General features: G+C 54.9%; 7 protein-coding genes across 7 annotated transcripts; 4 read left to right on the plus strand and 3 right to left on the minus strand.

The window, feature by feature from the left end:
- Positions 1–448: 448 nt before the first annotated feature.
- ATEG_07803 (putative ab-hydrolase associated lipase) lies at positions 449–3,557 on the plus strand (the record flags this gene model as incomplete). The annotated part of the gene is made up of 4 exons (XM_001216424.1): positions 449–2,188; positions 2,431–2,510; positions 2,555–2,634; positions 2,695–3,557. The coding sequence occupies 4 exons, from the start codon at positions 449–451 to the stop codon at positions 3,555–3,557; spliced, it is 2,763 nt and encodes a 920-aa protein (XP_001216424.1).
- Positions 3,558–4,741: 1,184 nt separating this feature from the next.
- On the plus strand, positions 4,742–6,452 carry ATEG_07804 (putative oxalate decarboxylase; the record flags this gene model as incomplete). The annotated part of the gene is made up of 6 exons (XM_001216425.1): positions 4,742–5,033; positions 5,081–5,170; positions 5,294–5,522; positions 5,572–5,692; positions 5,741–6,245; positions 6,304–6,452. 6 exons carry the CDS (start codon positions 4,742–4,744, stop codon positions 6,450–6,452), a joined length of 1,386 nt encoding a protein of 461 aa, XP_001216425.1.
- A 1,203-nt stretch (positions 6,453–7,655) lies between these two features.
- On the minus strand, positions 7,656–9,087 carry ATEG_07805 (phosphatidylserine decarboxylase family protein; the record flags this gene model as incomplete). The annotated part of the gene is made up of 2 exons (XM_001216426.1): positions 7,656–8,871; positions 8,942–9,087. 2 exons carry the CDS (start codon positions 9,085–9,087, stop codon positions 7,656–7,658), a joined length of 1,362 nt encoding a protein of 453 aa, XP_001216426.1.
- A 653-nt stretch (positions 9,088–9,740) lies between these two features.
- ATEG_07806 (oxidase ustYa family protein) lies at positions 9,741–10,932 on the minus strand (the record flags this gene model as incomplete). The annotated part of the gene is made up of 6 exons (XM_001216427.1): positions 9,741–9,826; positions 9,875–10,002; positions 10,060–10,138; positions 10,189–10,401; positions 10,456–10,605; positions 10,659–10,932. The coding sequence occupies 6 exons, from the start codon at positions 10,930–10,932 to the stop codon at positions 9,741–9,743; spliced, it is 930 nt and encodes a 309-aa protein (XP_001216427.1).
- A 689-nt stretch (positions 10,933–11,621) lies between these two features.
- Positions 11,622–12,316, plus strand: ATEG_07807 (uncharacterized protein; the record flags this gene model as incomplete). The annotated part of the gene is made up of 2 exons (XM_001216428.1): positions 11,622–11,682; positions 11,742–12,316. The coding sequence occupies 2 exons, from the start codon at positions 11,622–11,624 to the stop codon at positions 12,314–12,316; spliced, it is 636 nt and encodes a 211-aa protein (XP_001216428.1).
- Positions 12,317–13,272: 956 nt separating this feature from the next.
- Positions 13,273–13,729, minus strand: ATEG_07808 (hydrophobin family protein; the record flags this gene model as incomplete). The annotated part of the gene is made up of 3 exons (XM_001216429.1): positions 13,273–13,329; positions 13,379–13,440; positions 13,501–13,729. The coding sequence occupies 3 exons, from the start codon at positions 13,727–13,729 to the stop codon at positions 13,273–13,275; spliced, it is 348 nt and encodes a 115-aa protein (XP_001216429.1).
- Positions 13,730–15,430: 1,701 nt separating this feature from the next.
- Positions 15,431–16,698, plus strand: ATEG_07809 (eukaryotic translation initiation factor 3 subunit D; the record flags this gene model as incomplete). The annotated part of the gene is made up of 2 exons (XM_001216430.1): positions 15,431–15,638; positions 15,692–16,698. The coding sequence occupies 2 exons, from the start codon at positions 15,431–15,433 to the stop codon at positions 16,696–16,698; spliced, it is 1,215 nt and encodes a 404-aa protein (XP_001216430.1).
- Positions 16,699–16,710: the final 12 nt, after the last annotated feature.

Here is a 16,710-nt window from a genome sequence, read left to right on the forward strand (position 1 = left end):
TGATGTGTTTGATGTTTAGTGTGAAGAGTTAACTTGAATCTATGCGTTAATGCCTTATTTATGCCTTCATAATGCGTTCATAATGTCATAATTATGCCTTAGGCCGTAAGGGGCGGCTGTAATGTGATTGGCTAGATGAGCTTACGTAGCCCCGTGTCACGTGCCGGGCTTAACCAGGCCTCTTCCCAAAACGGAAATCCGGGGTGCTCTCAACTTCTTCCTCTCTCTTCCCTCTTCACTCTTTCTTTTCCTCATTTCGCTGTCAATGTCGAGATGACGCAGTCGTCTTGCAATTGTGCGACTGCCCTCGACTCCTGTATAACCAGGCTGCCCGCCTCTTCGCCATAAGCCACCAACCACCCCCTCACTTTCACATGCAGCCACCTACGTTCGGTCTCTCAACAACAGGGATTGCTCCGGTGTCCCAACCCCTACCCATCCTACTCTCATGGCGGACACGATAACGGTTGTGGACGAGCAGCGTCATCCCAACTCACTCGGTACGACGCAATTGCAGTCCGGATGGGAGTTGAACAATCTCAAGCACATGCACGATGCCGAGGACGATGATTCCACAGTGACCGATGTGCTGTTGGCCGACAGAGGCCCTCACACCGATCGTCAGCCTTCTCCGCCACAGACCTCGGCCTGGACGCCTGCGCCGCATCCGCTGTTCCCTCCGTTGCCTTCCTACGGCCCGCCGTCTTTCGGCTCCCGTCTGAAATACCTCGCGATCCGATGCGTCTCCTCCGTGCTCTCGCTTCTCTTTCTCGGCGCTGTTGTGATCGGCGCCCTCCTCCACAGCGTGGTGGGCGTCCTTTCCAATACTGGTGTCAGGCTGCGCGGGCGGGACCCCCGTGCGCAACGGGCGTTCCACGCAGAGGAACGCACCCGCAGTCTCGAGCGGCAAAGCAACTCCCAGAAATGGGAGCGCCGACAAGAGAAGAAAGAAGTCGACGAAGAAGCTCCCGATGAATGTCCGCCGCTGGAGGGCGGGAAGGACCCCATCGTCAGTGACGTCGCGTACTACGCGAGGAGAGTCGGGTTGGATGTGGAAACATTCAAGGTCCAGACGGAGGACGGGTTCATCCTGACGTTGTGGCATGTCTATAATCCGCAGGAGTACACTCCGTTGCCTCCGCGCGAGAGGAGAGCCCGCGGTCCGCGTGTGTTTGCTGAGCGGAAAGGCGCCGAGTCCGGCGGGCTCCGGCGAAAGTATCCGGTTCTCCTGATGCATGGCCTCCTCCAGAGCTCTGGCGCGTATTGCGCCAATGATGACGATAGTCTCGCTTTCTTCCTGTGCAAGTCAGGCTATGATGTGTGGCTCGGGAATAATCGCTGCGGCTTGGGCGCCGAGCATGCGACGCTGGATGAGGCGGACCCGCGCATGTGGGCGTGGAACATCCGGCATTTCGGCGTGTATGATCTGCCCGCCCTTGTTTCTCGCGTGCTCTATGAGACGGGGTTCGAGAAGCTGGGGTTAGTGGCCCACTCGCAGGGGACGACGGAGACGTTCGTCGCGCTCGCAAAAGACCAGCGACCTGAGCTGGGCGAGCGCATCTCTGTCTTTTGTGCTCTCGCGCCGGCTGTGTACGCGGGCCCGCTTGTGGACCGGTCGTATTTTCGCTTCATGCGCATCATTTCACCAACGGCCTTTCGCGTGATCTTCGGCATTCACTCGTTCATCCCTTTCATGATGACCATGCATCGGGCTCTGCCGCCTCGTGTCTACGGCACGCTGGGCTACTATGTCTTTTCCTATCTCTTTGGCTGGAGCGACACCCGCTGGGACCGGGGACTGCGTGATCGCATGTTCCAGTTCGCTCCCGTGTACGTCAGTACCGAGACTATGCACTGGTGGCTTGGCCCTGAATGTTTCGCGACCCAGAAGTGTATCTTGGCCACCCGCGACGTCAGCGTCGTCGAGACGGAAGAGGATCACCGCGTGGAGCGAGGCCTCGATGACGGCACCGCTCGCAGCGATACGGCGTGGTACGGTCCCCAGACACCGCCGGTTGCCCTCTGGGTTGCAGGATCCGACAACCTCGTCGACGGGCGCCGACTGCTGCGCCGATTGCGAAACGGTCGGGAACCACATGTCCGAGTAGTCCATGAGAAGATCATCGAGGACTACGAGCATCTCGATGTCCTCTGGGCCATGGACGCCGTCGAGCAGGTGGGCAGGGAGGTACGGCAAGTGTTGTGGTCGACAATGGCCCCTGAGATGCGAGCGGTCTGCCGTATGCCTCGAGGTGTGCGATCACCGCCATGTCCAGCATGAGACACGAATTATGTATGATGATTGCCGCAGCGGCTGTGCATAAACATGCAAATCTCACAGAGCATTTCCAAATTTGACGATTAAGTCCTGAGGAGACGGGATCCGTCCCAAGTAGCTTCCGGCGTTAAGAACGTCCAGACGCGTGGCAGATTGCTGCCTTGCCTTATCTCCGCTGTCTCCGGATGACCTCATATTTAAGCCTTGTCCGACCGTATGCGACACACCTCTGGTAAGGGATGTGGTAAAGCCTTGATAGGATCTGATAAAACCCAGTCTCACAATGTCGAAGCAATCCTTCAACCCAGACACTGACATCCCTGACCTCGCGGGGAAAGTCATCTTCGTCACCGGGGGTGAGCTACAACGCAGCCAAGCGATGGCAGCGACTTGACCATCCATCTAACAAACAACAGGGACTTCCGGTCTTGGGGCCGCAACGGTCCAGAACCTGGCCAAACACAACCCGGCCCATATCTACCTCAGCGGCCGGAATGCCACCAGCGCCTCCGTCGTGATCCAACAGGTCCAAGACTCTGGCAGCAGCGCCAAGCTCACTTTTCTGAAATGCGACCTCTCGTCGCTGGCTTCGGTCAAATCGGCCGCCGAGGAATTCCTTGCTCAAGAATCCCGGCTCGACATCCTCATCTGCAACGCCGGCATCATGGCCATGCCGCCGGGGACCACCGTCGACGGCTACGAGGTGCAATTTGGGACTAACCACCTCGGCCACGCGCTGTTGATCCGCAAGCTGCTGCCCCTGCTGACGGCAGCCGGCGACGGCGACGGCGACGGCGACGGCGGTCGGCTGGTCATCCTCAGCTCGGACGGCTACGCGATGCATCCCCGCTCCGGCATCTCCTTCGACACGCTCAAGACCACTCAGGACACCGGCCTTGGCGCATCGTGGGTGCGCTACGGCCAGAGCAAGCTGGCGAATTTGCTGTATGCGCGCGAGCTGGCCCGCCGGTATCCGGCGGTGACGGCCGTGTCCATCCACCCCGGCGTGGTCCGAACGGGACTGGCAGATGCGTTAAGCTGGCAGAAGCGCGCCTTCATCTACGCCATGACGCTCGGGACGATGACGATGGTGTCGGTCGAGGAGGGCGTGCTCAACTCGCTGTGGGCGGCCACGGCGCGTCGCGAGGCGCTGGTCAACGGCGCCTATTATGTGCCGGTGGGAAAGTTGCCGAAGAAGTTGGATGCCGCGGCGCAGGATGAGGCGCTGGCGGCGAGACTCTGGGAGTGGACAGAGGAGGCTTTAGCGGATTTTCTATAGTTTCTACAGTCCATACTAGGTAATGTTAATGCTCTCCACTCGAGGTCTCTGCATGCGTATGTCTGCGTACTTGCCTATTCCCACACGCTCCGGCTGAATATCCGCACGTAGCCTAGCCCAGCTACATACAGTCTTGGAATAATCCTGACCTGCATGCTGAAAGCATAGTCTTTACTAATTCTTAGCTGCATGCTGAAGGCATACGGGCCAGTCTCTACCCCTCGGAGGAATACACCCCTGCCATCAAACCGCACCACCATCTCCATCCATGAGGGGTAGATTTCTATTGATATCTCCCTGATGCTACCTGCATCTGCAGACAGCATATGATCATCCTGCTATTACATCCCGCTGTACTCTCCTGACCGGGTCCTCGTGCGGGGTCTCGACGGAACAAACATTCCGCGCATCGACTAAGACGCAAGTTGCCACCAATCCAGCCCTATCACTTGCTCCAGCGGCCGGCAAGTAGTTAACTAGCCCCGACGCTGAGGTCAGACATCGCTCGGGTGGGCCGGCATCTTCTTGAGGAATCCTGTTTGGCAGACTGCAGTTTCCGCATGTGGAGACGAGACTCGACTAGCGCAACGGACGGTTTATCCTTTGATGGGCCTTGGCCGAAGCTTGGAGTGCTTGGTATCTATTCTTGGAGATTTCTGGCGACGTACAATATACCGCCGGTCATGGCTGGAGTCTAGCACATGTGTGAGGAGAGTGTTGTTTTGGGTGAGACAACGCCCTCTGGGTAGGACTCGTCTTCGTCTGTAGACGAGACGATGATGATATCAGCTTAAGTCAGCTCAAGTCAGCCATATGCAGCCCTATGCCTATGCCATCTTCCTCCTCACTTTGCTGTTTGAATACCGCCTACAGGCAGAAGCGAATCCCTTGCGCACCCTTGCTCTTGCTAGTCACCCCCATCTTGTCGGTTCAGGATCAGGTAGTCTCCCCGCAGCGTGCCGGGACTGTATCCAATCCTGCCACGGTCATGGAGATCACTATCTTCTCTTCTCCAACTGCAGACTACATCGTGAGGGGTCATTTCCCAGGGGTGTTTGCTAGGCCGGTGGACTGAGAATGAGGGGGGCCTGCGTATACTACCTCTGCCTCTACTATATAACCTGGGAAGATACCCTGGTTTCCCCTCAGCCATCCTCCAAGCACACTAACCATCGTGTAGCAAAATGAAGATCAGCGACCTCTCTGCTCTTACTCTCCTGGCTCTCCTTGCTGGGACTGGCGCGGCAGCCCCGACTGCCCGGGACTCTGCCGGTAATCCACCGTTACGCGGCTCCGAGGACCTGCTGGGATACTCGGCCTCCAACAAGCTGTCCCCTCATTCCACCGAGGACATCAAGTACACGCTGGCCAGCGGGCAGAAGGACGATGCCGATCTCGGGGTGTATCTCGACTTTGAGACCGTAGACAATCCGCAGCCTATCCGTGGTGAGCTCGGAGGCACAGACCCTGGTCCTCGTAAGTCTCTTGGTATCCTTTGCGATGTATCTGTACTCACGATGCAGGAAACTATGCCTATGATAGGATCAACAGCGACAAGCTAGCTCCGCCGGGCACGGATTCCGGTCAGACTATCAATGCGCAGTGGCCAATGGGTAAGTCTGTATACTACATATCGTCGTCGTCTTCTTGCTAACCCCGCCCAGGACTCAGCAAGAATAGGTACGCACCCGTGTTCATATAGCCCGAACACGCTGACGCATCTAGACTCGGGCAAGACAACGCAGGCTGGGCCAGGCAGGAAAACACCAACGTCATGCCCGACGCCACCAAGATGGCTGGCGTCGACATGCGGCTGGAAGCAGGCGCCTACCGCGAGCTGCACTGGCACGTCGCGAGTGAGTGGTCGCTAGTGCTGAATGGGTCGTGCCGAATCCAGGCTATCAACGAGAACGGCGAGACATTTATCGACGACGTGACCGAGGGCGATGTGTGGTTCTTCCCGCCGTATGATTTCCTTCCATACTACTGCCCAGCGTCTAGCTGACTGAGCCAGGGGCGTCCCTCACTCCATCCAAGCCCTCGATACAGGCGTAGAGTTCCTCCTCGTCTTTGACGACGGATCCTTCTCGGAAGACAACACCTTCTTGGCCAGCGAGGTCTTCGCCCATAACCCCGTTCGTGTCTGCTACCCTCCTCATCCACCTCATGACTAACCAGTCTAGAAATCCGTCCTGGCAAAAGACCTAGGCCTCCCGATCAGCGCCTTCGAAAACATCCCAGACGACGAACTCTACATCTTCCCCGGCACCCCAGCCCCCAAGGACATCGAAGAACAGAACGTCACCACCGCCGCCGGCGTCGTCCCCCTCAAGGACAGCTACTCCTACCACTTCTCCGAGCAGCCCGCCCACCAGGTCGCCGGCGGCTCCGTCAAGATCGTCGACCCGGCCACCTTCCCCATCGCCTCGAACTTCGCCGCCGCCATCGTCACCGTGCAGCCGGGCGGCATGCGCGAGATCCACTGGCATCCCAGTAGCGACGAGTGGACCTTTTTCATCCGCGGCCAGGGGCGGGCGACCCTGTTCGAGGCGCCGAGTACCGCCACGACGTTTGATTATCGCGCTGGTGATGTGGGGTATTTCCCGCAGTCGCGCAGCCATTATATCGAGAATACGGGGGATGAGGAGTTGATGTTTTTGGAGGTGTTGCAGGCGGATTCGTTTACTGGTACGTGCTGTTGTTGTCTTCCCGTTGGATTTTGGGCGTTGTGCTGATGATCGTATAGATATTGCGCTGGGCCAGTGGATTGGCTCGACGCCGAAGCAGATCGTGGCCGATACGCTGAAGCTGCCGGAGAGTGCGTTGAGTAAGTTGAAGACGGAGAAGCAGTATGTGGTTGCTGGGTCGAATGAGACTTCTGTTGCGCAGAGGTGATGCAGCTGAGTGGATGGCACGGCGTGAGATGTTGAACTAGCCTGGTGTAGTCTACGTAGAGTATTCACAGTCTCTTTTGCTTCGTGCATTCCTTGGGAAGTAGGTAGTAAAGAAGTGAAACATAACAACTATTCCTTCACTCAGAATATGGCGGAGGAGCATCACTCTTTGACTGCACACTCTCATCGTCCGAAACATCCGACTCAGACTCATCCTGCATCCATACCTTGGCCTCTTTCGTGATGACCTTCTCCCCCTTGGATCCATCCGCAGTCTACAGAAAGTCAGTATAAAGCCAACACTCAACAACAAGAACATACCTCGCTCTGCTCACTCGGACCAATTCTCCCCACCAACCGCCCATTCTTCCAAACCTCATTGCGGAGCACCACTCCTTTGAAGTCTGTCCGCTGGATAATGCAGTTCCTCACGTCACAGTCTCTCAGAGTCGACCGTTTCACCCGACTACTCGCCATCTGGACGTTGTCCAGGCTACTGCGACGGACGGAGCTGCCGTCCGCGACGACGGAACCATGCACTCTGCTCCGCGTTATGGAGCTTCGCCCTGTCACGGTGCTGACTGTGATGGTGCTACGACGGACAGAGAACACATCCTCAAACCGCGAATCCTTCGCGTCGAGATGGCGCGCCGATGCAACGTGTGACAGTACGCTGTTGGTGATGACGCTGTGACGGGCTGAGACATGCGACAGCGTGCTGTGGGAGATGTCGCTGCGGATGATGCTTGTTGTACGGGGCGTGGCGATGTTGCTGATATCTGAAGGGGGCTTTGTGGTGATGGTGACTGCGTGCAGTTTGCTGCGCCGGATAGTATCCGCCTGCGTGAGATTGTTGAATGTGCATTGGTTGATTGAGGAGCGGCTTATACTTGGGGTTCCGTCGGGTCCTAGTATGGAGCTCGCGATGACTGTTTGTGTTGCCATATTGCTGTGAGTGCCTTGTTGTTGAGAATGTAGTTGAAGACGATGATGATACGAGAAGGATTACATAGACTGGAATGCGGCTGCCTGCGGGGCATTCTCGATGGCACGGGCTTGTGGCGTAGACAGGCTGCGATATAAGTGTCTAGTGCTTATGTGCTTTCATTCGCTGTCCATCTCGAAGGATTCATCTTAACCTCACTCAGCAGTTTACTCAGCACTTTTATTCGTAGCCCCTCGTGAAGGCTCATATAATAGACACTCAGCTCTGCACAGTCGCCAATCGACTGCGAACCGGAACACTCTTCTTGCTCTCCATGTCAGGAAACCCCGTCAGATTGACTCCCGCTCTGAACAAGAGGCAATGCGTTGAGCCTCCGTAATGGAACATGCCCAACTTGTCTCCCTTCCCCACATATTCCCCTTCGGACGCTGTCATCTCACACGTCGACACTTCCGCAAGTCCAACAGCAATAAAAGCCACCAGTCCAACAGCAGGGTTATCCGCCTCGATCAGGAACACCGCCCGCGTCGACATGGCCGGTCCGTACTCAGACTCTGCAAGCTCCTCGAGTCGGCCGTCCGAGTATCCCAGCGGTGCGTAGTGCATTCCATCCAGGACGTACGCCTGGACTATCCTCCCTGATACCGGTGCATGCCAGCGGTGGTAGCTCAGCGCGCTCAACAAGCCCTGGTAGACTGTTCCTCCCACGAAGTGGTCTGCCATCGCGCGATTGCCGTGCCCAAGCATGTCCAGGACGGAGTAGTGGCGCCCTTTGATCCAGAACTGATCTCGCAGTTTCACCCCGTGGACGACGTTGGTCGGTGTGTGTTCACATGCATTGGTTATCACGTTATCATCGTCTGCAGAGGCGACGGGCCGGATGCCCTCCCTGAAAGAGCGGGCGAAGAAGTCGTCCCATGAACGAAAGCCATAGTATGGCGCTGATGGATCGCTGACAAACATTTCCTCAAAGCTGTAATTCGATATCCCTGCGTTGGCGGTGTCAGTCAAGTGCTGTAGCGCTGACGCGCTGAACCACCCGGACGAGTTGTTCAACACGACCGCCGATGCTGGCGATCGAAGAAACGCGCCCCATGCGTTGAGCACCTTGCCCACCATTGCATTCACTTGTGGATCGAGGAACGCCGCAACGCCGCTCACTGTACTTTTGACCCGGCCAATGACGGCGAGGATGGAGAGCCCGGCTCTGTCAGCTTGCAGGAGATCTTCGCTCCACGCTGGTCCACGAGTAATGATATGGTTGAGGACTTGCAGTAGCTGCTGGTAGCTCTGTACTTCGTACGGGCAACCCCCCATCTCTTGGAACATCGACTGGAAGAGCATGTATATGCGCGTGTTGGTTTCGATGAGTTGCTGGAATTCGACAAGAACAGGGTGCAGTGTCTGTGGCTCTTGTTGTACGTCTTGCAGAAGCTGTACGAGCCATTTCTGCGGTATATTGGCCGAGATGTTCCTACTGATACCTCTTAGCACGTGTTTCTTGTCCAAGACATCAACTTGCCTCTGAAGAACACAGCCCACACCCTCCACTCCATGACCGCCAAACCATACCTGCTGCGCTGTTACGATGATGTTGTCTTTGGGTGTATCCCCTTACCTCGCCGTGTAACTGCTGGCATAACACTGCCACGTAGAAGGTTGCAGCAACAATACAAGTCAAGACGCGCATGTTGTCAAACTTTCTCAGTTCTTGCGCCTATGTAGCTGAGATGGAACTTGCGCGAATAGGACTCCACTGAGGTGCTATTTTGGTATAAACGCGTTGCATTCGTGTAGAGTAGCAGAATGTCTGTGAGGATGGATGCAAGGAGCTCCTGCGCTCTGGTCCAAATGGATCATCTAGATTCATTCTTCTATGTCAAACACATTCCACATACTCTACAACGACGAATGAGACTGCGTCGCGCCGGGACAAATACTTACAAGCACACAAGCACGTCGTATCCATTCCAGTTCACCGCAGAATGCAAGCCTTGGGTAGGCTACCACTTGCAGTCTAATCCCGTGCCAGTTCATACGTCCAATCTATACCCGATGTGTTACTACAATCCGCGAAGGCATGCAGCCACAAGCATCAATATATGCACGTTTGTGGCTCAAAGCAAAATGATGCAGCCTGCGTCAACGAGCACACTCCAGTCACGGTGTCTGTTTTTTGCTTTTCTAAGTCTTTATTGGAATGTTTGCAATAGACAGAGCCATGCATGCCCAGGAATAGGGTGAGCTGATATATCATTCGCGAATATTCCATCACTCTCTACTCTCCTGCGTCAATATGTACATCTACTGTAACAAGGTCGTGTTCCAAATCTATGGAAGTCTTCACTCTTCTTTCTCCAAAGCATCAGCTAGTAGCGTGTCGTTAGCCACACCAGTGACCCTCTCCACCCCATCCGCATACGCCCACCCTATTAACTGGTTAGTAAAATGCAATCTGATATAGAAGCTAGACTGACCCAGAGTCGGGTGCATGATCAAGCCAGGCTTGTAAATGTCAAAGCTACGCTGCTTCGCCCAGTCTTGGATCCGATCCCAGTCCTTGCACTGGTGTCGGCCTTGGTCGATTCCAAATGGGATTCGCTGTCTGATACATGGTCAGCCAACCTGCTCCAGTACAGCCCTAGCAGACGACTTATCATACCCTGCTCCCCATTGCATTGGGAAGACCGTAAGATCAGCATTGCATTTTGCGGAATGAAGCAAATAATTCAGACAGTGCTCTGGGTCTTCGATCAGTTTGATCCTCGTGTCGAACACAACCAAGACGCACCGGCATGCTTCTTCAGCTCATCCATTTCCTCTGCTGTCTTGTTTGCGTAATAGTGCTCTGGATACAGCATATAGCGAACCCGTTTGATGCAGTGGATGGAATGGAAAACGGCAACCGAGCTGTATATCCCGGAGCCATCACTGAGCTCCACGAGCGCAGGGTTGTCGCGAAAGTCGGCCCCGAGCTCGTCCCTGGACAGGCGTATATTGGAGTCTGCACATCTTCATCAGCCCTTGGACTCCCTCAGAGGGAGTACGGCACACGCACACTGAAGCAATTCATCCCACGCGGCTTCGAGCTCAGGTGACGGCGGTCCACGCTCACGGTCGTAGTGAGGGACGACAGTGCCGTTGTCCGCCAGTCGGGAGTCATCGCTGAGGACGTCGAGTCTATAGCTGATCGCTTCTTGAAATGGCGCTGTCGCGGTAACATTAGAGCCTTGCGCACTCGGTTCGAAGCGAGCCACTTACTCGGAACAGCGTTGGGCACGTAGTTGCCTTTTGGCCATAGGAAGGTCCCAACAAGAAGCATTATATTGCACAATGCCAACGCCGCATGGACTATGATTGCAGTCGAGTGTCGCCGGTATAAGGGCTTCGGAGTCGGCTGTAGATGCCCTTCTTTGAGCCATTCATGTTCGGCATCGCCGTCTTGGAGAAAGCCGGTTGTCGACTCGTCTTCCAAAGAGGATGACCTGCTCAGCAGGCTATACCGTGGGATTCTCCACTGGCTGAAGTTATGCATCGTCAAACATTCAGATCGTTGTTTGTTAACGTGGTTTTGCCGTTCCGGGCACCGAGGTCATAAGGACTACGTATAGTCTTATCCATTGCTCTGGCTGACCGCTACACTGTTGATTCTGTCTTAAACATTAGGCTACAAAGCCTTGGAAGCTGCAAGGAGTCAGGCAAGAACCAAGTTGTGTCACGTCCCCGTCCGACTCGCCATCGTCCCTTGCCTTAGATCATCTGTCTCTACGTATCTATGCAGTTATAGACGGACCATTCCACGCAATGACGTATCAAAGCCTTAACCAGGGCAGATCTGTTGTTCCACGCCTGCCCTTACATCCTCTGTACACGAGTGTGGTCCCTGATCTGTATATTGACCACGGCAGCGAAGAACGAAGCCGAAAGTCCCGCATCGCAATATCTTTACTAAATTCAGGCTGCAAATCGCCGTGAGATGAAGTCACAACTCCAACACACGCTCATATGTGAGGTCACTCTGCTTCGTGCAAGGGAGGTCTTACGTGTCCGCGATCGTGGGGCTCATCAATCGAGATAGCCGAATTCCATGATGAAATTCGACTATGAGAAGGTATAAATATCTAGCCAAAGCCAGCCCCTGGGGACAGGCATCCTACCTGTGCAAAGCCTTCCAGTACCGCACAATCGTCCATCGCTCTAAACAATCTCCTCCGATCCATCAAAATGATGTACCTACGCCAGATCCTCACCTTGGCGCTGGTGACTTGCGCCTACGCTCGTCCGGGTATGTGTTCGGAAGCCCGTTTGGGGGTATTCATAGCCCGCTAACATTATATCCCAAAGTGGCACATGAAGAAATGGCCAGTGCACTCAGCTCTAAGGACCATACCAGCCTCACAGGTTCTGATGAGGGGCATGAGGGTGTTATGAGACAGGGAGGTCTCGAGCCTGCCCCCATAGGTCAGTCGAACGACAATCCCGACGGCGGGTATGTCGGTGCATACGAGAGAGACTATGTGGTCAACAGCCCAGATGGAGGCTACGAGGGTCAGGGTGGCGACGGCTGGCGCAAGACAGACATCCCTTCAGCTAGCAATGCCGCCGGCGGCTACGAGGGTCGTACAGGGGGTAAGAGTGCTCTCGAGCCTGCCCCCATAGGTCAGCCAAAGGACAATCCCGACGGCGGGTATGTCGGGGCATACGAGAGAGACTATGTGGTCAACAGCCCAGATGGAGGCTACGAGGGTCAGGGTGGCGACGGCTGGCGCAAGACAGACATCCCTGCTGTTAGCAACCCAGAGGGGGGCCACGTAGGTGATGAGGGCTTCCACAAGGGAGACGTCCCTGCAGTTAGCAACCCAGATGGAGGGTCTAGCAACCCAGACGGGGGATATGTGGGCCAAGGTGCAGGATATTAGTCCGCGCAGTAATGAGATGACTATGGTGGGAGAGTCAATATGTTCTCGGGTCGTCAAGGAGCTGGCAGCCACTACTCCCTGGAGAAGAATGATGCTAAGAATGAGGAGATGTCTGATGAAATGACGGAGATGAAGGTATGCTGGACAGCGTTTCGGTCGTACGTTTCTGCCTCCCAATGATTATGCTTATGGTGTAAATTGCAAATCCCGTGGTATGCTTGAAGATCTACATTGCAAGAAATGGATATCCTTTCGGTTCGTCTCAAATAGCGTAGAATCTAGCGAGTAAGCAAGAAACACATATATGTTACTATGCGCCTAATGGACATGGCCGCGAACCTCGGGGCGGCACCAGTAGCATTATGTAGATATGCAGGGGCATACCTGTGCGCTCACCACATTTATACCTTCTCGCCAACAGACATTGCATGAAATAGCACTGGCTACGCTGTCGAGGCATTTTTGGATCCATGGCTTATGACATCCTAGTAACAACGACTCCAGCACCCGAACTGCTTGGTATCCATCACTCCCGCAATCATGCTGTCGGCGATTTGGCCGGTCTGCTGGGTTAGATTTCTACTACTACTTCTATCCATACAAATAGATTCAGAGAAGGTATGCAGGATAGATAGAAACGTCGACAATTGTCTCCGGGCTCCTGACTGGTGTGTGGTAACACACTCTGCATTGTCTAGTCCGTCATATCTAATGCTTTGTTCGAGATATTGTAGCTATAGGCAGATCAAGACAGAGTTCAGCTTGTCATCACCATCGGGTCTCATTTATAGAGGCAGATTAATGAAATATATTCGTCTGGTGTAGTAGATACATTAAAGAACTTTATGAGAAGAGAATAGGACGCCAACAAGTCCTTTAAAAGAAACACGTATGTTCCCCTCCCGACTTAGAAAATGCATGGGTTTAGGGATAACAATCGAAGCTTCACAACGCGCTCACAGAGCATCAGCAGGGTTGGCGAGGTCATTGCAGCCGAGAGCGACAGTGCCATCCTATCACACTGTTAGAGTATTCCTTTTCGGAAATTTCAGAGTCACTTACAAGCAGGTTGGCCTCACTGCAGCACTTGGGGGCAGTTGTGCAGGTCTCATCATAGGCGTGGCCTATGTCGAGTTAGTCTGTGTATCATATTGAGGGTCAGAACATGGCAGAATGTAACATACAGGCAAGACCAATGGAGCCAACGATAGCCTCGGGTCCGAGGTGAAGAGCCTCAAGGATAGGGTCGACAACGCCGTCCAGAGGAGTCTTCAGCTCCCCACAGCAGAGGAAGGGCTTGATGCACTTTGCCTTGACGAGGTAGGTCTCCTCGTCCTCCGAAGAGGTAGCAGGAGCAGCGGAGACGAGGGCAGCGCCAGCAGCAAGGAGAGAAAGAGCAGTAGAGAACTTCATCGTGATGGTATTTTCTGGTGATTTCTCGAAGAGAGATTAAGAGGTTTTTAAAGGACTAAGAGAGAGGTCTGAATTGGAATGTCCGCGGCTGAATGATTTGAGAGAATTTGGCTGGATTCTTGGGTCCTTATATGCCCGAGACTGGACTACATGACGAAATTGAGATGCGAGACCGCATCCAGAATTCGACAAGGGGATTTGAAGATGCCCAATAACAAGTACCAAAATCGTTATCTTTAATGTCAAGCCAGGCAGTCAGCCCTCGGGATTCGGTACGCGAACTTGTCCCTGTGGGAGATCAAGAGAAGGCGAGTCTGTCTTTCGCATGGAGGCAAGATCTACAGAGGATAGACGGTGGATGTAGATAAGAGATGAGGGTACTTGAGTCCCAAATACCAGAATAGAAGGACATATCTTGGATCGCCAACGAGAGGAGATTCAGGAACCGAAAAAAGGGTTCAATAGATCTTGGCGCCATGTAGATCGCCATGCAGGAACACATCTAGCGAGGACGCCACCGGGGAAGAAAAGGCCATTAGGGCAATGGTTCATGGAACCGGTTCCTTCGGTATGCAGACAAGCCGATAGTTCGGGGGAATGGAGCCGGCCAAGCCAATGCTCTTCCTGTCGGGCATGGAAGTCTTATCAGTGGAAACCTCATAAACTCCGGTTTGGTCCCGAATCCCCGCTCCCAGGAACTGATAACGGTCAACTGGAATATTGCAATTCATTTTGCGAATGCCATGTGCTCTAGCTTTTCCTTGGCTGCGTAGTCAAGGAGTTAATGTGCCCAGGGAATATATATGTACCATCAACAGAGGTCCGAAAGAGACGGACTGAGCAAGTCAATCTTCAGCTGATAAATGGCGAATCTCAGTGCCTCCGAATGCCAGGTTCCTCGGGATCGTACCACCTTGAGGGATCGACGAAAGGATTCTGTCCTAGTGCGGCTCTCGGGATCTCCCAGGGCTCTGGGTAGGAAAGGATGTCCTCGATCCTGGGGTGAACCCTATCGGATGAGAGGATTTACGTAAAGACGAGAAGCTGCCCTTCGGCTGGAGAGGTTGGAAGATCCTGATAGCATTCATCCGCAGGATTCGCTAAGCCAGGGTTTTGTCATCATTGTCTCGCTTGAGTAGACGACCCGGGCGATCACATGGGTCTGATAGAATGTGACTGCTGGTTTAGCCGAACTCGGTCTGATAAGGAACTGGGTCAGTCATTGGTTCCGATGAAGGAAAGTCTGCGGCTTTGTACCATAGAGATAGTATACGTCAGAAAGCCCCTTTCATGATGATTATTGTGTTCGCATAACGCGGAAGCTGATCTGGCTGTCTGCCATGGACTATAACTTATTGGCTAAGGCTTCATGTTCTCGCGTTGGAGAGGGCCGGGAAGATGACCAAGAAGAAGCATGTATCAAAAGGGAAAGGATGAAGCTATTGTGATTACTCTTTTTGGATCATCCTGCCTGAGGGAATGAGTCACGTGCCTATCACATGATGTGTCCCTGGCGGTGGCGGTGAGCAGCCACCGCACCAGCCACATACTCGCGACACAAAAAATGCATCGTCGATAATCGAGACTCTCCCCGTTGAACCATCCTTCTCCCCCCTCCACCCTCCATCCACCCTTCTTTCTGTGGGGTTTTTATCTTATATTCTCTTCCTTCTCCTACGTCCCTCCGGACATCTGACCATCATGGCCCCCCTCTCCATCGCCGACCTCGTGGCGGCCCTCCCCGCCGAAGACACTTGGGGCCCCGCGACCTCGGGCGACAACATGCTCAATGGCGTCCCCTATGCTCCCTTCTCCAAGGGTGACAAGCTGGGCCGCATGGCTGACTGGACTGCCGAGTCCAAGGACCGCGATCGTGCCGGTCGTCAGGCCTACAACCGCAACTACAGAGGTGCGATCTTCCACCCACATCTTATGAGTGCGTCAGCTAACAGAATCAAACAGACCAGCAAGTCTACGGTGCCGGTAGCTCCAGCCTCTTCTCGATCCAGGCCGCCGAAGAGGAATCCTCTTTCTCCGTCGTCGACAACACTCGTACCTCTGCCAAGCGCACCTTTGGTCGTGGCGGCGGCACCGTCTTCCGTGGCCGTGGCCAGCGCGGCGGTGCTCAGCGTGGTGGTCGCGCTGGTTTCCAGCGCGTTGGTGCTGGCCGTGGCCAGGGTGACCGCTATTACGACAACCGCTCGGGTCGCAGCAACCGCGGCCGTCGCTTCGGATGGAAGGACTACGACAAGCCTCAGCGCACCCGGGAGCCTTCGGTCAACGTTCGCCCCGACTGGACCATGCTGGAGGAGGTGGACTTCAGCCGTCTTTCCAAGCTGAACCTCGAGACCCCCGACGGCGAGGACCTCGACTCGTACGGTTTCCTCTACTACTACGACCGCTCCTACGACAAGGCCCCCGTTAAGAACGCCGAGCGTCGCCTGCAGGCCCTCGACCGCGGCTCGCCTACAACGTCACCACCTCCCAGGACCCCGTCATCCATTTTCTCGCGGAGAAGAACGAAGCGACCATCTTCGCCACCTCGGGACATCCTGTCGATGCTCATGTGCGCCACCCGCAGTGTGTACTCGTGGGATATTGTCATCGTGCACCAGGGCAACAAGATCTACTTCGATAAGCGTGAGGGCGCTTCTCTCGACATGGGGACCGTCAACGAGAACGCCGCGGATGCGCCTCTCGAGCTCGCCGAGACCTCGGGCAAGCAGGAATCCATCAACACCCCCAGCGCGCTCGCCATGGAAGCCACCTTCATCAACCACAACTTCGCCCTGCATACCGTGACCGAGTCCGAGAGCGCCAAGCTGGAGATGAGCCATCCCAACCCGTTCTACAACGCGTCCCGAGGAGACCGAGCCTCTCGCGTCCAAGCTTACAAATACCGCCGCTTTCTACCTGTCTCTTGGAGCGGGACGAGGAAGCCGTCACATGGTCGTCCGGACGGAGGTTGACGCGCTGCTGAG

Source organism: Aspergillus terreus, genomic scaffold (genome assembly GCF_000149615.1).
Source record: "Aspergillus terreus NIH2624 scaffold_11 genomic scaffold, whole genome shotgun sequence".
NCBI classification, from domain to species: domain Eukaryota; kingdom Fungi; phylum Ascomycota; class Eurotiomycetes; order Eurotiales; family Aspergillaceae; genus Aspergillus; species Aspergillus terreus.